The sequence below is a fragment of the Micrasema longulum genome, unplaced genomic scaffold, assembly GCF_059751315.1.
Source record: "Micrasema longulum isolate JH-2025_06_02 unplaced genomic scaffold, ASM5975131v1 h1tg000629l, whole genome shotgun sequence".
Taxonomy (NCBI): domain Eukaryota; kingdom Metazoa; phylum Arthropoda; class Insecta; order Trichoptera; family Brachycentridae; genus Micrasema; species Micrasema longulum.
In genome coordinates this window covers 705,410-729,176 of record NW_028277825.1, presented here as the reverse complement: position 1 = coordinate 729,176, position 23,767 = coordinate 705,410, and the positions used below count along the sequence as shown (strand labels likewise).

Below are 23,767 nucleotides of genomic sequence, written 5' to 3'. Positions count from 1 at the left end.
ATTTTTCATTATTTGTTATTCATTATTTATTCATGTCAGTTCTAAAACGTACAGAAATTCTTTGTTTCGGGTTATGACTGGAACTCCCGTGTTTAGGCAGAACCTTATTTTTTTCATTAATCGACGCTTAAGAATTCCAATCAATAAAAATAATATTAAAAAAATGGTAAACAAATACTCGTAAAATTAGAAAAACATACCGATAATAACACAGTGAATAATGTAAAAAATTAATAAATAAAATTTAATTTAACGCAGCTTTAATAATAAATAAAGATAATAAACGAAGCAGCTGTTGTTTTTCAGATTTATTATTTTATTTTTTTATTTTTGTATTTTCAGATGAAATCAGGTCACCTCGAGTTGAATGTTCTTAAAATGAAATTACATATCAATTCGAGCGGAACCGATCAAGGCATTTTTTTCCTTTACTACATTTCCGATTTGTTTACATATTCACGCTAAAGATGCGCCCGAATGTGTTAAATGGGTTTAATCCAACGTACATCAAGAACCATGACTTGTAATGGGTTAACCCTCTAATGCATGTATGTATTTTATTATGTATATAATTTAAAGAATTTTAAAAGCCCCTCAGGAACCCCGCCGTCGATTTGTTTAAGGAATTTAGATATAAGGCAATGAATTGTATAACTTATTTATAGAATTATAACGTATGTTATAGTAAATTATTCTGCTAAATCCCAAACTGAGCACTCCCACACTAACTGGAGTCATATTAGAGAATGGGTTATGAGGTCTTCCCCAAACTCCGAATTCGGGTAAAGAAATGTCAGGTTTTTGAGATCCAAAATATTCCATGTATTGCTCGAACATTGTAAAAGTATAACAAGAGTTCAATTAAAAAACGCTTTCTGGATTTGGGTAAAAAAAAGGGCAGAAGAATTGCTAAAACACATTAATACGAGGAAACGCTCAAGAGGAAACGCTGTCTTACTTTTCATTATACAAACGTATTCTTTTATTTTCTCCCTGGAGTGTGGCATTAGCGCATTGTGGTTTTACACACTATAGATATTTTACCACTCACGTGTCTCTATTGTTTTTCTTTTGTCTTTTAATTGTTTCTTATTAGAACTAGAACCATCTAAAACCTTTTAAAAAAGCGCCCAGTTTTATCTACCATCTTCGGACGTACGTTATACTAATATTATAAACAAATTTATAAAACGGAAAAGATACCAACACAGAAAATTCCATTCTGACACTTTTACTTTAAAAAAATGAAATCGGTTCAGTTTTGGGGTGCGGAAAACAGCCAGCGACTTGTCGATTTTAGTTACGTAAAATTAGTCCGACGGTGACGTGCAGTAATTTTTTTGGCACAGTATCGGGAAGGCGTTTTCGAGAGAGTGACAAAAAAACGATGTTCAAATACGTAATCATCAAAATTGTCTGGCATCGCACATTCTCTTACAATTGTATAATAATTTCAGTAGTTGGTAGTCTTGTTTTATTATTAGTAATTTGGCAAACAACGCTTAATCCAAAGAAATGTAGCAGATATATAACATGGGAGTTACTATTATGTTTATATTTTTTTATAATATTAATTAGTAATTGTTTAGATTATCTTAACTGGTTCATAATAAATATGTCTTTTTCTGCATCCGATGCATATGGCATGAATTTAAGTCAACAATATTTTGAGCATGACTAAATGACCAAGTAAAGACAAACTTAGATTTTACTCCCTGAGAATTGAAAATTATTGCAACAGAGAGTGAACAAATTTTTGAGAAGGGATTTTGTGAATCTAGGCATTTAAAGAGCTAAACTTTTCAGCTGTTTTATTTCACAATAGCCTCTTTACAAACTGTAAAATTCACCATTCCGCCTTTTGAAAAATAATTTTTAAAAAAACCACAAATGTTTCAAATAAAAAAAAACAAAAATAATACAAACATTTATAATAGTTGAAGTTTTTCACAAATATAATGATGGAACATGTTAACAATAAAGAGAAAATTTTAAATACTATACAAGAAATGAAAAAAATGATCACTGTAAGAAGGAAATTACGTGGAGTAGTGGAGAGGGATCTTTATAACTTAGTTGACCAACAAGAAGTTTACTTACGATATTAACTTAAACATATTAAAAGGTACAAAAATTAATTATACTGATAAATGTTTCATTTCCTATGTTTGAACATCCGTTCAGCCAAAGAGCTGAAACCTTCATTGTTACGGGTAGAATTCATCTGACAGAATTATTACTGACCACCGGGATCAGAGACTCACCGGGTTCGAACTCCACTCCACCACAACCTAATTCCCATTTTCTAATTGTGAATTATTTACAACTTGTTAAAAAAGCCCCCAAAAATTGAAATATTCGAGTAAATCAAAAGAACGCAAATATCCGCCCTTTAAAAAAAAATATAAAAGAAAACACCTACGTACTACTTGCTAGAGAACGCTTGAAAATATTTTTCCATTTCAATACCTTGGACCAGTTTGTTGTATAAATAATTATTGTTATTATCATGGATAACTTATAAAGCACCATGTTCGTAATATAATACCTCAAGGCCGTAATATAAATTAATTTAATTGATGTTTTTAAATTTGTAAATTATTATAACAATTTATTTTGTTATCACGTGCTACGGATTTATTTAAATGATTTAGAGAACAAGTGGGTTTTAAATTTTTTCCAAAACATCACTTCACTCTCACAGCCTCGCACCTCTGCTGGGAGAGCATTCCATGCCACATATGCGCGTTCACTGAATTTAATGCGCTGTTTGCGTAGAGGTATAATAACTTCTTATTTCGCCGCAGACGTAGCTGATCTAATCGTAAGACGCCTGTCAGCTAGTTCATCTGTATTTTGTAATATTTTGAATTAGTCCAAATTTTTGTAAGCAAGAACTGAATTCAACCCCCTGCTGGGGAATTTTAAATATTAATATATTATAACAGAGACAGAAAAAATAAGAGAAAGTAATATCAAAGTCTAGGCATTTTTAGAGCTATCTAAGCCAATCAATTCACAATTTGAATCCCAGAGAATCACTTCGAGTCAAGTTCAAAGAAATCAATATATTTATAGTCACATGTCAATATAATTATGAAAACTTTATCTACGTACAAAAATAAATTGATGATATTCAAAGGAACAGAGATTTCTACAAGTTAACACGAGAGATAAAAAAAAGCTGGTTGTACCCACTACTAGACAGCAAAAAAAAACAGTATTTTGCCGACGATAAGACGCATCGGACCTTAAGACACTCCCCAATTTTTTATTGACTTTACAGAGTAACAAAGAGAGTTTTATGTTCTGAAAAATTCTTCAAACTGCATACGATTCTATAATAAATTACCTTTTGGTACAGCTTGGCAGTAGATTTGTAGTTTCTTATTTTGTTTAATTTAATGATTTGTATTACACGAGTATTATTTACTTTTACTTACTATTTGTTGCTTAAATTTACTGATTATTAGAGTACAAAGTTTGAAATCATCGACGTTTACAAGGGATTGAAGGGATACAATGGAAAAAAAAATTACAAATAAAAAATAGTGAGAATATTGCTTATACCAATAAGATATTTCCTCTATACGATTTTCAAATGTGTTTTTTTTTGGTCCAGTGCGCTGTCGGGTTAAGATCATAGTATAAAATATACAAATTAGAGTCTATGGCGCCACCATCAAAGACACGTCTCAGCTTGTAAACATTGGATCATCCAAGAATTTGATCAAAGACTGCTAGCAAGAATAGAATCCTCAGCTCTGAGGAGGCGAAGAAACGTGGTCTGCGTAGGTAAAAGGGGAAAGCTGGTAGGAAGATGCGAGGAATGAGTAGGAAGGGTTTAACTTCAGTAAAGTCGAATAAAATCGAAAAATATTTCAAAATTTGAAGTCTTTGAAAGAGGAAATGAATTTCTGGACTAAATCTCGCCCACATCACCAAAGGTTTCAGCTCTTCTACTTCACAGAAATCTACTCTCTAGTGATGTTTCGGAAAACTCTTAAAACCCACTTGTTCTCTTAATCATTTGAATAAATCCGTAGCATGTGATAACAAAGTGAATTGTTTTACTTAAATTACGAAATTCAAAAAGTTAAAATTAAATTTACTTATTTTTTATAATCACTTTGTAAAGCGCCCTTGAGGATTACGAAAATTGCGAAAATGGCGCTATAAAAGTTATCCATAATAATATAAGAATAATTACACGACAATAATGCAAAAAATGTTGGCCTCGTGGTGTAGTGGTCAACGCGGTTGCCTGCCATCTAAGAGGCCTGCCACCAAGTAATTACAAGTAATTACATGGGATAATTTTTACAGCGACATTTGAATAAATCGCTTCAAGGGCGCTGTACAATACATATCTTGAGACGTCTTGTAGATACAGAAAGCACAAACGGTTGGGATTCTAGTTACTACTACTATGTAACATGTATTACTTATGTTTATCTTTTTCTATGTTTTATTAAGGGCAGTGGCGGCATAGCGTGGATTGGCACCCGGGGCGGTTTTCAAATGAGCACCCCCAAATAAAACAACAAATACTTACTAAATGTCCAATCGCGACTTCGTTCTACTAAAATATTCGATAAGATTGTCAAAGTTGACTTTTCTTTCCCTTTTAATTGACAAAATAGAGAGATTGGATAGTCGCGCTTGGCTCATAGTTGATCTTAAATACGATTTAATTGACTTTAATTTTAAAAACCTTTATTCACACGAAGCCACCGAAATGCAAATACGAGTAGTTAGGAAAAATCTGAGACAGCGCTAGATTTCAAACGGACACAGAATATTCCCATTTTACAATGAATCTCAGAACCTGCAGGGTAGTCCACTAGACTACCACTTTGCAAGAAATAACGCTTTCCAAGTGGCGTCGCAGTCGGACAATCTCCAAAAAAAAATCTTTATCAGAAAATTCATCATGGATTTTTGACAAATTTGGAACGATACGACAAAGTTCTTTTTCTGTTGGCGTAAACAAAGTTTTAGGGTGCACAACACCAAATATTATTTGGATGTCATCCATTGTTTTGTATCGATGGTTAAGTTCCTCATAAAATCTATGGACACATTCTAACATTGCTCTCCGCAGCTCTTCTGGCAATGTAAGTCCAGAGTCTCGGGCCTCTTCTCCTATCACACGTTTTTGGAATCTCCTCTTACCTCTTCTTTTAATTCTTAAAATTCTGAATTCTTCTTAAAATATTCAAGTCCTCACATTTTTCAGTTGCGTAGAAAATAGCTCTTTCCACTTTTTGGATACGTCGACTATGAAGGAAAATTTTTAGTGCTTTAATTTTTATCACAGACTTTTCCAGCGATAACCCAGATATATGTACTTTTGTGCCTGGTTCACTTTTTCTAGGACTTCACACTAAAAAAAGGTAGCATAAAAAACTAAAGTCACATAAAGCCGGTAAAAGTGTGGATGCTGCTTCTTTTGTGTCGACGTTTTCTCTGTTGCTGCTGGGATCACACATCTCTTCTAGTGTGGAAAATTTGACAGTTTGACCAAAAAAACTGTACAGTTTCTTGTGCAGTTTGCAAACTGTCCCGTACTAAGCGAAAACTGTATGGAATAATGAATGGTCGACGCTACGTTTTTTGTGTAAAAGTGTAAGTAGATATCGATATCGACCGCCCCCACTGCCACCCCTTTACGCCGCCACTGATTAAGGGTAGAATACAAACTACATATGTTGGCTTATGTTTAAGTCACTGCACAACTCTGCTCTGGAATATCTAAGGAAACTATGCATTCCATGAGAACTAGTTGACACACGTCAAATGCTTAGATAAGCTATATCTACGGCGAAAGTTATAATAGGTACCTCTAACCTAACCACGCACTAAATTCTGTGAATGCTCATTTGCGGTCGCCGGGCCGACCCGATGGCATGGAATACTCTTCCAGTAGAAGTGCAAAACTGTGAGAGTGAAGTGATGTTTCGAAAAAAAAAAAAAAACCCACTTGTTCTCTAAATTGGCCTCGTGGTGTAGTGGTCAGCACGTTTTTTTACCAGGCAAGAGGTCTCGGGTTCAATTCTCGGCATGGTTGACATGAAACATTTATTTAAAAACGTGTTTTTTCACAAAAATATTTCATAGTAGCTGGATTGGCACCTGAAGTGAAAAACTGACCATCCTATCTTCATGTAACAAAAAATGGTCAAGTTCCCTACGATTGATGTATCAATGCAGTGTCCTAAGCACCATTAGGTGCAGAAAGAGAATATTATTTTTTTTCTAGATCATTCGAATAAATCCGCAGCATGTGATAGCAAAGTAACTTGTTTAACTTAAATTTAGAACTCAGAGCTTAAGTTAGAATTCAATTTATTTATTTATACGATAGATGCACAAATGTTGAGATACGTACATTATGTAAGGCTGAGACAAGCATTATCGACAAAATCAAGAAAGTAGCTATGCGCTGGTTTAGACATGTAGAGCGAATGGACAGCGAAAGAACGGCTAAAAATATTTAGAATGCGAATGTTTCATTTCATTTCATTTATTTATTTATTCAGATATTTAGAACATTACAGAAAAAAGACCCAATTCATTCTAAATACAATAATATATCACAAATTACAGTAGATAGTTATGTTATTAAAATAATATAACAAAATATAAAAAGAAAAATTAAAAGTTAGAAAGTGCTTAAGGGAAGGCCCACTGTCGTGAAATATGTCGACATTCGAGGCGATGCTATGATAGAGAAAGACATGGCATGACCAAATCCACAAACACTTGAAAATGGACATGTCAAAAGTTGGAATAATAGCACGCGTGCATGAGAAGATGTATGAATGTAAAGAAAACGAGATATGTATGCAAAGATAGAGTGATGTGGCGTTCTATCCTCTCAACGGGGAAACGGCGTGATGGTTTGTTGTTGTTGTTATAAGATTATTAATAAAATCACTCTGTTAAGCGCACTTGAGGTATTTTATTACGAAAACGGCGCTGTATAAATGATCCTTGGTTTTAATATCCTATTTCACCTCTCAGACAAATAACTGATCCTGAAATTTGGAATATAGTTTTGTTTATTAGTGAAATAGGAACAAAACCCTCAACGTATGTTTCTTGATGGCTAGTCTTATGGCTTATGCAAAAATTCGTCGAAAGGAAATTAATCCACCTAGTGGTCTATTAGTTAGTGCAATAGCGACTACGGCTAAGGTCCCGAGTTCGACTTCGGCAAAATAACCTAAAGTATTTATGTAATTGGTGCTTTTTAACTGCAATATTAAAATAAAATAATGTTGTTATTTTTACATTTTTTTCTTTACTTCTGCGTAGTTTCAGTAGAAACAGTGCTTATTTCAAATGAGGGAGGTAATTATAAAACCAATATCTTGGTAAAAGCTAGAGTATTTAATAATCAGATAAAATTATTCATTTGCAAAACAAACCAAACTGACAGGCGAGATTTTTTATCATGAACTCCCAGCGGTGTTTCATGTAGGTAAAATTAATTTTAAATTTATGTGATCATTAACATCATTTGCTCGAGATATTTTCAAGTAGGCACGCACTTAAAGTGTATACACTGCTCTGGTTTAAACACTTGAGAAAATCTATTTGACCCGTCTTCACATCTTCAAAATATATTTTAATACTTGAATATGATAACGCCTAAAATATCCGTAAAGAGTTATGCATTATTTTCACTTTTATTTTATTTTACTATAGTTTTTATCAAGATGTGCAAAATAGAATCAGGACCCTGGACCAGAGCTTTAGACTGGCTTATCTCAGATAAAAATCCAGAATAAGGAAATCGTGTAGAGAAAAACCCACCTCGTTGCGTAGTGGTTGACGCATTCGCCTACTATTCTTAAAATCTTAGGTTTGATTTCTAGCGGAGTGGACGAAAAAAAATGTTTTTTTTAAACTGCAATATTTCTCTGTTCCTAAACTGGCACCTAAACCGTAAGACTGATCACCTTACCTATGTGTAACAGATGATCGAATAACGCTACATTTGGTTCACTAATGCAGTGTCCTATGCACCATCAGACAAGAACAGGTGTATGATGATTATATTGTCAATATTTTGTCTACTTTGTGGTGAATCGAACTAATCTACAATAAAGGCGTTTTAAGATAAAACGTGGTCTAAATTTTCTTCATACAAACGTAGCGCCTTATTTTCTTCCTAGATTATGGCACTAGAGCAATGTTTTTTTAACACACTATAGATATTTACCATTGGTGTGTCTCTGTCTTTTTGTTTTTGTTCATAAATCGTTTCTTATGGGAGCTAGGACCATCCAAAAATCCAAAAAAGCCGCCCAGTTTTATTTGCCGTCTTCTGACGTACCGCGCACAAATATGAAAAATAATTTTAAAAAACGGAAAAGGTATCAATTTGGTAAAAAAAAATTGATATTCCTTCTAAAAAAAATATCAATATTGGTTCAGTTTTGAGGCGCGGAAAACGGGACAGCGAACCGTCGATTTTGTCGATATCAATTGGCCAAAATCAGTCTGTCATACAGTTGTCTTTTTGCACTCTAACGGGGAGGTGTCTACGACAGAGTGACGGAGAGACAATGTTTAAATACCTATTCGTCAAAATTTTTACCTACCGCATATCCTCTTCAGTAAAATGATTCGAAACCTCTAAAGGTTGAAACACAAACTTTAAAAGAAAGCTGCTAAAAAAGTTGGTTTTAGAAAAGATAACAGGTATTTTTTACTTGAGACTTCACTGTACTTCAGTATCTACGTAAATGTATCTTAGTACTTCATTGGATTGAGGAAAAGAGGGAAGTGAATTCTTCGCTGACGTGGATTGAATTGATTCGACATTATGATTTCCCCGAAATGATAACAAAACTTTTAAAACGACTCGAAAATATTATTGGAAGCCACCAGAGCCGCGATTACAATTGAATTTTCAGGACGTCATACTTTAGCCATGGCGGTATAGTTGTAGATAAATTCTCCTGAGTGATTGCAAAGATACACGACCTGATGGTTAAACAATCGAGAGGGTAACAAACTTTAAATATGTACGTTGGCAGTCAAAAAACTTCCGGTCTGGACCCAAAAAGACAAATTAGATGCAGAGTAGAGATAGCACAATCAGCATTTAATGGCAGGAAATCATTATTTTTTCATGATAGTCTCCATTTAAAACTAAAATGTCATTTTTATTTCGATTTATCCAAATTTAAAAAAAAATAAGAAAACATTGAAAACAAAACAACAAACACAAAAGCTTGAGGCACGAAAGTTAAGCGTTTTCCTTTAAAGACATGGGATGGTCAAGTGCTATGTGTGGTCAATACTGCTCTACGGTGTTGGAACATGTACTTTCAAGGTGAACTCCGTGAGCCGATTGGAGGCTTTTGAAATAAGGCTTCACAGGAGAATGCTGATAATCCCATGGACAGATTTAGTGACCAACGTGGAGGTGCTGAGACGAGCTAGTAACGAAAAAGAACTACTGTCCTCAATAAAACAGGGAAAAATCGTATATCTTGGCCATATCATGCGCGAAAGCAAATATGCACTTCTACGGCTAATAAAAGAAGCGTAAAGTTGGAAAGCGACCGATATTCTGACTAAGAAACATCCACGGCTGGACGGCAGTGCGCGGGGTTGAGGAGCAGTTCGAGTTGGTGCAGAACCAAAACGCCTACTCAAGAATGATCGCCAACTTCGGGAGGACCTGATATGGCACAGAAAGAAGATTAGTATTATGAAAGACTAATCGAGATTTGCAGTTCAATGTCCACAGCATGATGGTGACTAAAAACGACCCGAAATTTTCATTGTTTTTGTTTAATTTTTCATTTCTTTACAAAATCAGATTTTTATTTAGGTCCTCTTTACTAGAAAACCCCGTTCTAGGTAGGACTGTATAGTAGGATGTGTCAGTTTTTTCATAATTTCAATTTAAAAACGTAAAAGGTCTCAAAAGATGCATTCTCGAAAAAAATAAGAACACCAATTAAATTGTAATTTTCTAAATTTCGAAATCTAAATTAAAAGACAATAAAACGCAATTTTCGAATATTTTTTGAAAAACTTTTTTGTGTACAATGAAATACAAACGATGTAAAAAAAATGTTTATTTTTTCAAATGCAAAAAAAACGTGAATTTATAAAATAATTTTAAAAATTGCATTATGAAAAATTTTTTTATGGTATCTATGTTAAAATAATTACATAATTCACTTTTTTTTCAATAAAAATTTTTGTTTGTCCTTCTTTCTTTCCTAATCCTACACGACCCTCTTTCTATCCTCGTTTGCGCAATAATGTACGCGCAGCTCTTCAGGTCACGGGTCACAGAACAATAGGTCCACGAGATCTATCCAATCTCTTACCTATCTGTGGTGATTGCCTTACACCCGACCCTTGATTTTGGTTCACCAATTTTATAAACATTAAGCATTTTTTAAAGTTTCATTCTTTTCTTTGTGGGATAATTTCGATTGCTTCGATGAAATTCATCAATATGTCTTCTATAAAAAAGATACTAGACTCGTTACAAAATCCCATTTTTTTAATTTAACTCCAAAAGAAATAAAGATGTCATCTTTACCAACTAATGAAGATGTCTTCAGATACTACTAATGGGTGAGACATCACATAAAAAATTCCTTGTTGCAAGACTAGCCACTGGCATCAGAAATGTATTTAGGAGTTTCTATAAAAATAATGGAAATATGGCAAAAGTCTTTATTTCTGTGGTGTCAATTGTGAGAATCAATAAAATTATGTCATTTTTATTTCGATTTATCCAAATTTGTTAAAAAAATAGAAAACATTGAAAACAAAACAACAAACACAAAAGCTTGAGGTGCGTAAACCAAAGTTAAGCGTTTTCCTTCAAAAAAATCAAAAACTCTTGTTGCGCCAGGTAAACCAATTTTTGATGCATTTGATCTGTCTCACTTTCAAAACGGTATTTTCTCAAAGGCCAATAAATTTTCTGAAAAATGGTTATTGGTGGTATTGATAAACATACCACAACTATTATTCGCAAGGGAAGTGAGTGCAAAAAACGATTTCAAATTTTTTTTTTAACCCTTCAGTTTATTTGCATTTTTCTGATAGTTCTACGAAGAATAATTTTTGCGGGGTCCTTAATTGCCCACCTCCCTCGGACCTATTTGATATTTTGGCAGAGGCTGCTCATATAAACATCCCTAAAGCAACCAATATCCTTGACCATTCTCCAACCACTGATGAAATCATCAAGGCGGTAAAATGCCTGAAGAATGGGAAAGCGCCGGGTGAAGATGTAATTAGTCCCAAATTGATAAAGAGTAGTTTGGATGCATTATTGTCAAAAATTTGGGATTAAGAACGTTGTCTGAGGGATTGGATTAATGGTACGATCATTGCACTTCACAAGAAAGGCGATCCTTTAGAGTGCAATAATTACCGCTGAATAATTCTGCTGAGCGTTCCAGGAAAGATTCTTGAACACATAATCTTGGGCAGAATACGAGCTCGTGTTCTGCAGATTCTAAGAGTCAACCAAACTGGTTTTATTTCTAGTAAGTCATGCGCGGACCATATCCATAACATCAGATGCATTCTCCAACAGAGCAATGAAATAAACTTACCCTTTGCGTGTTGCTTCATTGACTTCGAGAAACCATTTGAGAGTCCGCATCGACCATTTTTTGGAAAATTCTCAATGCGTATGATATTCCTACCAAGATTATTGCTGTTATAAAAGCGCTCCACATAGATAGCAATTGTCGTGTGAGAATCGGTAGTTCTTTAACTGATTGGTTCGGGGTCTCCACTGGAGTGAGGCAAGGCTGCGTCCTTGCACCGTTCTTATTCATCATACTGATAGATTTTATCGTACGCAAATCGATACCACCCGATTGAGATATAGAAGTGAACTCTTCCCTAAAGTTGTGCGACTTGGAGTATGCAAATGATGCAGTTCTTTTTGAAAAGTCTGTTGGTGATTTTCAGGAAATTGTTTACACACTGCAGGAAAACTTAACTCTTCTGGATCTTAATATTAATACAAAAAAGACTCAGATTATGTGCAACAAATCTTGTCCTGACCCTGATCGGCCTCTCCATAATAATGGACAGAGGATTGAGAAAGTTGACAGCTTTAAATACTTGGGAGTACACATAACTGAGGATGGAATCATGCATAAAGAGCTCGCAACCCGCCTAGGAATTGCTGAAGAACTTTTAACATAATGCGTTGTTATCTGGAACTATATTCCATACTCGGTCAAAAGGAAATGACGATTATTGAACTCTTGTGTAATGCCAGTGCTCCTATATGGGTGTGAATCTTGGCACCTTACCAATACTCAAAACACCAAACTTCTGAGTTTTGAGAGTAAGTGCTTGAGAAGAATATTAGGTATAAGCTGGTTCGATTTTATAACTAATATTGAAGTCCGAGAACGGATGCAGCAGCTTCCTATAACGAGCGTCTTGAGGATGCGACGGTAGACCAGGCTTGGACATGTGTTGAGCATGCCTCAGGAGAACCTAAACCCGTTAAACCTGCGAGCTCACGCCGTCCTGGAAGGCTGTCAATGACGAGCATTAGACTTTATTCGGCGGAATTTACGGGGCGCTGAATTGACGTGGGAAGAGGCAAAAATGCTGGCTAACAATAGGGTCTCCTGGAGGCGACCGGTGATGTCCACATGCTCCACTTAAAAGCGAATGTGGAAAAGAAGAAGAAGAAGGATGATGAGCACATAACTCTCGTGCAGGAACTTAGTTCAGTTTATCTTGGCTATGTTACTCTACTTCACTACTGGAATATTCGAGAAAGCCATATTTTAATTTTTAAAAGAAAAAAATCATAGATTGAGTTTTTCTACTGACATTTCTTGGTGGAACTGCATTTTATTTACAATAATAAAAATACGTATACAGTTTTATTCCACTTTTATTTATAAATTTTTACCATAAAACATAGAAATTTGTTTAACCACCCACTAGTCTGACGATGTCGGTCACAACTAAACCCGGTCACTGGTAATAATTTCTAAATAAAAGTGGAATAAAACAACATACGTATTTTTTCAATTATTATAATAAAAATCATAAACTTAGTTGCTGTTGATATTTAGCCCATCCTGAGAATCTTTTATCATGAATGATAACCGACAACGACTGAAAAATTAAAGAATATTGTTGAAAAATAATTATACAATCTAGTCCTTTTAATTTCTTTGGGATTAATATAAGCATTTTACACTCCTAATGTCTTAAACTCAACCTTAAAAGCGATAATTATCGCGGTATGAATGACCGGCATGATACAGACCTTATTTTGACAGATCTACTGCTTTTGCCATCTTAAGCGTCTGAAGAACGCCAAAAGAAGTAAACCAAGACAATGTAAAGGTGTTAGAATTTTCGAAAATCTCTTGTCATACACAAACAATGGAAATATGCGATTTCTTGGAAGAAAAAATGCGAAATATTTTTATATGCGCCACGCTAAATTCGACAAAAGTGATGTTGCCGTTTAATTCTAAGAAAGATTTTTAATTAAGTTTATTTGCTTATTTTTTTTGGATCTACTTTTTTTACGTATAAGATCTGAATTTTTTATTTTATGGTCCATTTTATGATCCACAGAGGATGCTGAAAATCCCGTGGAAAGATTTAGTGACCAACGTGGAGGTGTTGAGACGAGCCAGTGCCGAAAAAGAACTACTGTCCTCAATAAAACAGAGAAAACTCGCATATCTGGGCCATATCATGCGCGGAAGCAAATATACGCTTCTACAGCTTATTATGATGGGAAAGATCGAGGGAAAGCGTGGGGTTGGAAGGCGACAGATGTCCTGGCTGAGAAACATCCGCGACTGGACGGGAGTGCGTGGGGTTGAGGCGCTGTTCCAGTTGGCGCAGGACCGGAATGCCTACTCTAGAGTGATCGCCAACGTCGGGGAGACCTGATATGGCACAGAAAGAAGAAGATGATCCATTAATAAACTTAAAAAAGTCTAATAACTGCCTTAAAAATGCATGTGAAATGACGTATTTTTGTGTCGAATGTGATATTTTTGGTATTTTTTATGTTCGTCTAATCTGTAACATATTTATTTTTATCTTGTTTTTATGTTTTAATGAGTCAACCAATAAATAACAATTTATATTTTGAAAAAAAAAAAAAAACTCTTCGTTTTTTTCTTATATTTTTTTTCCTTTCAGAGCAATAATTGTCTCATTTTTTGAATTTTCAATCCATTTTAGCGCGCCAGGAATGATTCAAAAAATTATTTTTTTTGCTTTTCTTTTTGCCATAACGTTAATACAACTTTTGAGACCTATTACACCAAAAACAAAAGTAGTATTTTTTTTATGGAGCACACACCCTAATGAAGGATTCATTTTTTTTAAATATGTATTTTGCATGTCATTCATATATTTTTTTTAATTCTTCAATCATGTTTATAATATTTGTTCTAATAAAAAGAAGGAATCCGCACAATCTATTTTGATACTTATATAATACAATTTATGATTAATGTTGACGTCATCGCGGATTAATTCGCACACTCTCAACTTCTGGGTGGTAAAACGCAACTTCCGTTATTCCCACACAATGACAGTATTTTGAGATAAGACCGGAGGGAATATGCGGTTTTTTTATATTTACAAGTCTGTAACTCAGACGGTTTCCGGAAAATTGGTGTGACAATATGAATCAACTAAGATCACGTAAATTATTCGTTTCAAAAACAGACCACCGGTGAGTGATGAAAAACAAAGGGTCGATCGAGGAAATACGAGTATATTTTTTTTAAACTGTGTAACGTGCGGCCGAAATGGGTACCCACGATTTTTTTTGCCCATGTATCGCTATTTCAGCCCCACAACGTTACTCTTCTGACATCGCAGCTGACCGGCTACCCCTGCGCGTTTCATCCCCCGCGAAGCCCTAAAGGGTACACCAAACTAAAATCAGTGGCCCTTCAGGTTGGGAAACATTCGTGTCAGTAAAGAGTTAGGTAAAAAAAAAAAAATGGAAGGCAGAGTTATTTATCTCAGCTATCAAACCGCTTTCATGTATTTTGGAACAGTAATGGTACAAGATATTTGCTTTCAAACCGGGAGTTCATCTCCTCAGCTATCAGGCCGCTTTCATGTATTTTGGAACAGTCCTGGTACTGGGAGATAGCTCTCAGCACTCCAAAAGGGTTAATCCCATGGTGGTTTGACTAAGCTACACGCAGCCACTTTCATGCGGCTTTTGCATTGGCATTGGCATTGGCATTTTGGAACGGCGCATGTACTTAGTCAGCTTCCTAAGATTATTCTTGAACGAAATTCAAGTAATGAGTTCCATAATACTCACTAAGCAATTAATACGAATGTGCGCTCTTATTTGAGCCCTTCTGTACTTAACGTGCTAGGTAGTTTTATCAATCATTCCTATGAAGTCAGTGCATAATCTTGACACCAGTTGTTTGTCCCTTTGTCGAAGTCCGGTGCACGATCATCGCTGTTTTACCGAATCACTGAACTCGAACCTATGTACAATTTTCTTTAATATAAAATAAACATTAAATAACAATTGCGTTTGCTCTATAGCTGTGATATTTCGTTTTTTATAGATGCCCTATTTTATTTCATTTAGTGCACTGGTTGCGTACAGGTAAAATATTTTTTCCGATACTGTAGACGTTGCCGATCTAAGTGTAAGACTTATGTTAGTAAGTTTGTCTGGAACGCATAGTTATTTTAGATATTCCGAAGCAAAATTGTGCAGTGACATAAGCCAACAAAGTTTGTATTCCTCCTGTTCTGGAAAACGTAGTCAGTGTAATTCCCGGAATAAAAAAGTGACATTACTCAAATTATAAATTCCAAAATTAGTTATTTGGGGAAGGTGGTTTGAGATGGCATAGTGGTCATTATTCCGCAATTAAGTACTCGGCGCCGATATTGATGTTGGCGTTATGTCCTCGAAAGGTTTTTTATACTAGACTTGTCATCATCTTACCTTCATGTAACAAACATGATCAAGATACACTGCGATTGGTGTGCCAATGCAGTGCCCTATACACTATTAGGTGCGGAAAGCGAATGTTGATGACCAAATTAAAAAAATACAAAAATACTTATTGAAAAAACGTAAAAATATCAAGATACATAAAAAGCAAATATAAGTATGGAAGGAAAGCAGATTAGTCAATTATTGCTAATCTCGAACCTCAAAAAGATTGACAACCTTGGCACTATAATTAGTGTAATATAATGTACATAATATTCAGATTGTTCAACTAAAAAAATAACGACTGGTAATTAACATACACATATTATATCTACATATATTACGCATTTTTTTTGTCATCATACAATCAATGTATGACAGGGTTACGAACGATGAACATCTTCCATCACTTCCTTAATCTCTCATCATTCCGTCTTTCTCTTTTTCCTTTTCTTACTGAATTATATACAATCTACATATATAAGTATCGACATAAATTAATTTATATACGCATATTCATAATTTTAATTTGTATCTATTTAGTTTTATATTTTCTCCCCTAGTTTTTGTTTAGTTGAAAAAATTGCAAAAAAACAAACCATCACGCCGTAACCCCGTAAGGGTAGGCAGAGAGGATAGAACACCAGATCACTCTATCTTTGCATACAGATCTTGCGTCCTCTACATTCATACATCCTCTCATGCACGCGCGCCGAGTATTCCGACTTTTAACATGTCCATCTTCAAGTATTTGTTGGATTTGGTCATGCCATGTCTTCGCTCGGTCTTCCTCTATTTCTGCATCCATCAACATTCGCATCGTAAACATGTTTAGCCATTCTTTCTGTCCATTCACTCTACATGTCCAAACCAACGCAGGGCTCTTTTCTTGATTTTGTCGATAGTGCTTTTCTCAGCCTTGCAAAATGTACGGATCTCAACATTTGTGCATCTATTGTACATAGTTTTACCACACATTCGCCTGAAAGATCGCATTTAGACAGCATTCAGCCTACTTTCATCCCTGTTTTTCCAAGTCCATACTTTGCTCCCATGCATCGGGGTCGGGACCGGGACTCCATTGTGAACTGCTAATTTTTCCTCTTGCAACACGCTTATTTGCCAAGGTTAATTAAAGTGCACCGTTCACTTTGTTCCCGGCACTCACCCTCCTTTCAATATCTTTCTGTCATTCCAACCCTAGTAAACATACTTCCCAGATACACAAATTCCTCTACTTGTTTTAGTATAACCCCCATTCACAGTGATTTTAAATTTAGTCATACTTTCATTTCTTTCAAAAACCTTCACATTCGATTTATCGGCATTCATCAGCAAATCGCTTCCCTTGCATACATCGTGGACCTTTGTCACCAAGAATTGCAGTTCCTCTTTCTTGTTAGCAAGAAGCGCGGCATCATCAGCATACAAAATTGCAATTTGACAATAAGCCCACCAATGTACAAATATGCACGCACAAAAAGTTAAATAAATTAATTAAATACTCTTACTAAATGTTATTAAATATTTGTATATAACCACTTACCGACTTTTCTATGTCTACCAGTTCCGAGATGTACCCGTTTCTTCGTCAGGACACCAATTAAACGTCTCGAAACCGGTAGACATAGAAAAGTCGGTAAGTGGTTATTTATAAATATTTAATAACATTTAGTTAAATGTTTGACAACAAAGTTTAGATATAAATATTAATAATGAAATACTCCTATTTATTTAACCATATAAGATTGCTCAGAGAAAAAGACGACAAATAAAAAAGTATTTCTTCATATAACTACTAATCAATATAAATGAATTTAGATATTTTGATGCATCTATAAAATATACCAAATGCACTATAATGTATTTATTGTTGTTGAACGGTTTTTTTTTTAGTTATAAACTTTCCAAGCTTACTTAAGCTTACGTATTCATTTCAATATCCTTTACAGATATTAGAAATTTTAATATTATTAATGATTCGTTTTCATGAAGACATTAAAAAGCTGACGATTTTTATTTCTCTTGTTTTTTATTCATACGGCTTCAGCGCTTCGGGAAAAGTTGATTTGTTAAGGTAATGTTACAAAAGAGCTTATTCAACCATTGTCCATACAATTTTTTAATTGCTCCAGATAATAAATAAATAACTTAATAATAATACTTTTTTAGTTGAGAGAATGAAATACCATCATCATCATTCCATGTGAGCTCCCTAATTGGAGCATATGGTGCCCACTTAGAGCCTTCAGGCATCTTTGTGAGCTGCCAGCTTCTGTACATCCTCCCACAGCAGGTTCGCGTCCCATAGTTCGTGTGCCTTGTGAAGAAGTCAAGTTAAGCCTCTCGGGAGGCATCCGCAGTATATGGCTAATATACTGCGGATCGCTTACGCTTGACGACAGTTGTTATCGGAGTCTGCTCCGATCGTCCTCTTATTTCTTCAGTTATTACAAATTCAAACCACCGCACACCAAAGATTCTGCTAAGATGCCTATTTTCAAAACTAAATATTTTGTTTTTTGGGCCCTAGTGAGGTACGATGATTCGCATCCGTAGAGGAAAAAAAGTGTCATGCAGGAGTTATATGGGTGGAATTTGCATTAAATACATATCCGATCTCCATACAGCCTTAATTCTGTAGAATGCGACGCCTGCTTTTTCTAGCCGCACTCCTAGCTTTTTTAAAAGCTGCCATTTAAAAAAAAATCATTAAATCATTTTAATTTACTCGATTTTGTCAAACAAATGTTATAAACAATGTCCAGAGTGTGTAGATTAGTCAATTCATCACACGACATGGAATTCTTCTGAATAGATCCAGTTTTTCGTAGATCTCTTCGCGACTACAACAGTGTGGGATGAAGTTGGATTGGCATGGTTTAGCTCGAAGTTTTATGTCTTTCGTTTTTATTAATATATTGTATACCATTATTATATTGCCCTTGTCTTTGCTACATTGTTTTATGTTCTTTTTGTTCAGTTTCTTGTATTTATGTTTTTTTCATGTAACTGTTGTAATTGGCTTAGGCCGTATATATAATAAATAAATAAAACACTTGTGGCTTTTAAAACGACTTTCGTGTATGCGGAGGAGTGCTTTCTATAGCAAAACTATGATCTTACCTCACCGCGAACGCGAATATATCCTATCATTCAAATTCAATCGGATAAGAATTTACTTCCGTCATTTCCAAGATATAATGAAGCTTACATTTTTTCTTGATTATTTTATTTCTGAACGTAGATGACAAGAATTTTAGCTTACAGAAAGTTCTTTCAGGCAACCGTTCTTTTTTGGCGGCGGAAAATTTATCCTTTGTATGTAAGCACCGCTAAGAAGATTTGGGTTCTTTGAAGCAGTGTGCAGTTTATAGGCTTCCGAAACTAATAAAGATAATAATTAAAACCTTATATGGTGAATCAATTTTTATTTGCCCACTGGACGTTACTTTGTAACTCATTCATTAATATTGACAATACCAATTAAAAACTTTCTTTCATCCGCGATTCTCTTCGTCTTGGTTTATCAGGACATCGACTCACTTGTTTTATTCACGTATTAATTGTAGTACTTTTACACTTTTATAGATTACGGAGACAGAGTACAGTCTAAGCTCATTACCGAGTTGCACAGTTTAAATCCGCGCTGTGCTAGCAGGTGCCAAAACAGCGGATTTTCCTGCTACTTTTCTTTATTTTCAATATTAAAATATATATAAATACCGTACTGTTATTATAGCGGTTACATGTCAGAATTCTCGCCATGTGTGTGTACGATTTATTTTTAATTTGTTTGCTAATATTAATTTTGTCTTTTGAAAACGATTATGGGTGTTTTATTATTTAATTCATTTGTTTTTTTTCATATATGCCCCTTGGCTATTGATGAACAAAATAAATGAATGATGATAATGATCGTTTATGAGGCCCTGTGATTATTTTAACCACAACTGAGTGATCCTTTCAACAATTTTACTTAGGAACAGTTTCGCTGACATCCCATACATTCATTTCATTCTTTATATATTATCTCCCCCCTTTTTATTCATGCCGCATACATATCATCGCAACACGTAATAATTTATGAGTCCGCCGTAAACTGTATAGGTATAAATTATTATTTATATTTAGGTTTTTTTTTCTGAAAACGATATATCTTTCCTTGCTCTAAACAACTATGAAAAGATTTGTCTTAATTGCAAATAATAATATAATTTAAATTTACTGATTTAACAAATCACACTCTTTTTTTGTAATCGTTCATATTATCTGGGGTTATCTGTGTGGATCCGCTGGCGAAAAGATTTTTGAAGACCGAGTAAACAAAAAAAATCATTTTCAGATGTTCTTTTTCATTATTAAAGCAATATTTTATTATAAAGTAGAATAATACGGAGTGACTTAACATGGGTACTTTGTAAAAAAAAAAATTGGCACATTATTTTATTATTTATATAAAACTTTATTTTTTATAAATAATAAAATAATTAATAATATTTTAAGATATTATTTTTTTCTTATAATGGCTGTTGTTTTCTTTTAATAAATAAAAAAATATGTTTACTTTGTTTTCACTTTAAAAGGTAAAGAAAACAGAGTGAAGAATAAACTTCATCATTGTTGTTACTGGTTGGCGCGTTTGCCTACCACGCTTAAGGTTCTGCGTTAGATTTCCGGCAAATTCGACGAGAAATACTTATTTAAAATTGTAATTTTCACATGACATATTTCACAGTCCCTGGTCTGTGAAATGTGTCAAATACTCAAGGTACGCTGCGATAGAAGTACCAATATACGAGAATGAATGCTGATAGAAAAATGTAATGTTTTCTATGTGCACGTATTAAAATTTAAATATTTAAGTTATTTAATTTCTAATACTTGATAGCTTATAATAAATTAATAATCAAACTTCACATTTATTGATAATCATACCGGCGATTATTTTTTTTATATTGGATAAATGCCGGAATACTGAGAACATGTCCAAATCGTTGAAGACTATAAAGGTACTAGATTTTAACCTTCTTAAGTTTTTTGTTTTGTTGGAACGATATTAGCGATATTAACGATATTATATTAACAAGCTTTTAAAATGCCGTTCATCTCCCATGTTTAAGAATTGTTTTGTCTCTGTTCGAAGCAAACTTCACCAAAAACGGAAAATTTGTTATCGATGCCCAAAAATACAGATTTCATTTATACTACTCGACACCGCAACATTAGCATTCTCCATTGAGTTGGTGAAACATAATTATAAATCTCACAATTATTTTTAAAAGTTTTTCACAAATATCTCAGCAACTCCTTCAATGGAGATTACTAAGTTTGTTTTTAATACCCTCATATATCATGAGCAAAAGTTAATCGAGCTACCAATTATCATCGGTTTTCAAATTTTTGGGAAACCGATATTTATTTTACAATTATTGGTGGTTGAAAACAACATTTGAAAGTATTTAATTGATCTTTAAATAATCTTATTGATTGAATCGACATTCACCTGTAAGGTTCTTAATAAATTAATGTTTTTTACTTCATAATGATTTAAATAAAGTGAAAGCGCTTCGACGCGGAGCCGACGGCGACGCCGACGCACTAACATTGTCCGATTTTGACAAAATAAATTCTATTATTATTCATTTTAATTTTAAATTTTGAAAACTATTTATAATAAGTTGATTAAAAGGTATTTTACAATTTATTATTGATTCTCATTTCCATTCTCATTGATTTTCATGTAATATTCATGATTCTCATTTAGTCTAAATGTGAATTTCAACAACAAAAAAAAAAAAATTAGATTGGAAACATTTTTTTTATGATTCACAAAATATGCAGTCAAAATCAACTTTTTTTAAAATACAATAATAAAGGATCAATTACATTTAAAAAAAAAAATATTTTAAAATTTAACATAAGAAAAAACGTAATACGAAAAAATAAATGAACAAATTGGTATTTAATATATGCATGGGTAGATAACATTATCATATGGAAAATATAGTTCAATAAAATAAAATACGGATGGCATGATAAAAAAAAAGTGTATTATAATACACTCGGAATGGATCGAGACGAGGACCTAAAATGGTCCTTATCAAAAAATTAATTTAATATAAATAATGTAATGTAATTATAATAAAAGTAAATACACAACGATAGAGAAATAATCGGTAATGGTTATAAAGTATGGGGAACTCACCCCGGTCATCGGGCGGCATGGAGTAGTGGTAGTTGGCGTAGGGCTCCAGGTGCGGCGGGGTGACGGGCGGGGGCTGCAACGGGGGCGTGGGTGGCCCCTTCATGTAGGGCTGCTGCCACTGCCGCTCCGGGTAGTACTCGTAGGGCGCCAGGAACTGCTGCTGCTGGTAGCCGCAAGGGGCAAACTCCTGCGCCGGGGCCTCGTACAGCCCCCCGGGGGCCTGGAACCCGGGGCTGAACTGCGGCTTGAGCGCCTGGCACTTGCGGCGGAAGCCACGCGGCCGGCGCCGGAACGACCCTTCCTCGAACATGAACTCCGACGCCGGGTCAATAGTCCAGTAGTGGCCTTTCCCCGGCCGCCCCAACCCTTTCGGCAGCTTTATAAAGCACTCGTTGAGCGACAGGTTATGCCGCACGCTATTCTTCCACCCCTGATACGACCCTCGGAAGAATTGAAAACGCTGCTGCAGAAAGTTGTAAATCTCAGACAGGGTAAGCCTCTTCGCCGGCGAGTGCTGTATGGCCATGACGATCAGGGCGATATAGGAATACGGGGGCTTCTCCTGTCGCCTCCCTCCGGCCGCCCTCTTGCTCTCGGCTCCGACGGCGTCCGCTGACTGCTCCTCGTTCTTCATCATTGCCCGAGCTTTCTGTAAATAAATAATATTTACTCCGTTACGCGAACATTGTTAATAAACATTTACGTTTCGAGTCCACGCGCACTTTAAATAATTATTTTAATTACGAATAACAAACTCGAGGCTCGTAAACAAATATCGACATTATTTTTGTGTAACAAAGGAGGGTTTACAGGCCGCTAGTTTACTTTGAATGTACACAATCTGGTTGTGTATACTGTGGAGTATACAAACGTGGGTCGACTGCGGCCCGCGACGTTAGAATGAGCCGAGCGAGGGGCGGTCCGCGGCTCGGGCGCGCCGCTGCGCCGTCCCCGGCGGCGTGCAGCCGCGGCGCTGCGCCCGCCGCGCCGTGTACCTGAGCTTCCCTTTCAGCATGACGCTGTTTTTCTAACCTCCAGCCTGTTAACCACTACACGGAGGCGGTGCAGCGGTTTACCAATCATTTCCTTCAAACGAGTAGCTCAATTTTTTATATTTTTTTGATTATCTTCTAAATTAGAATGATATTTTTTCCGGAAATAGTTACCTATTTTTTATTAAGACTGCTGAAAAAATCCTTCAGCCAAAAAAGACATTTTTAAAAATACGGGTGTGTAAAAACAAAAATTAAACACATGTTGAAACTGTTCAAAAAAATATTTTCCACAATTTGTGAAAATAATTATAAAATTTTTGCAAAATACGACACAATTATTTGAAAATGTAATTGAAATTCACCAAGTCTAGTATTCTATATTAAATCATGTGACACTACAGAAGGGTTAATAATTTTAGTAAAAACAGTTTACAGGTATATAGAAAAAAATAAAATAAATAGGCAATAATAGAAGATATACAATTGGTGTTTCGCAGCAATACCTTCACATATTTGTGGGTAAATGTACATTTGCATGACAGTGAAGTATCTCTTTCTGCGCCTGAAACGTGATACTGA

At 34.9% G+C, this 23,767-nt stretch overlaps 1 protein-coding gene across 1 annotated transcript in view; it reads right to left on the bottom strand.

The window, feature by feature from the left end:
- The window catches only part of LOC148280040 (uncharacterized), a 52,830-nt gene extending 29,757 nt beyond the window's left edge, over positions 1-23,073 (bottom strand). Inside the window, exon 1 of the mRNA XM_088229015.1 lies at positions 22,194-23,073. Within this exon, the coding sequence (XP_088085141.1) occupies positions 22,194-22,830 (637 nt within the window). The 5' untranslated portion in view covers positions 22,831-23,073. The remainder of the gene's footprint in view (positions 1-22,193) is intronic.
- Between the last annotated feature and the right edge of the window lie 694 nt (positions 23,074-23,767).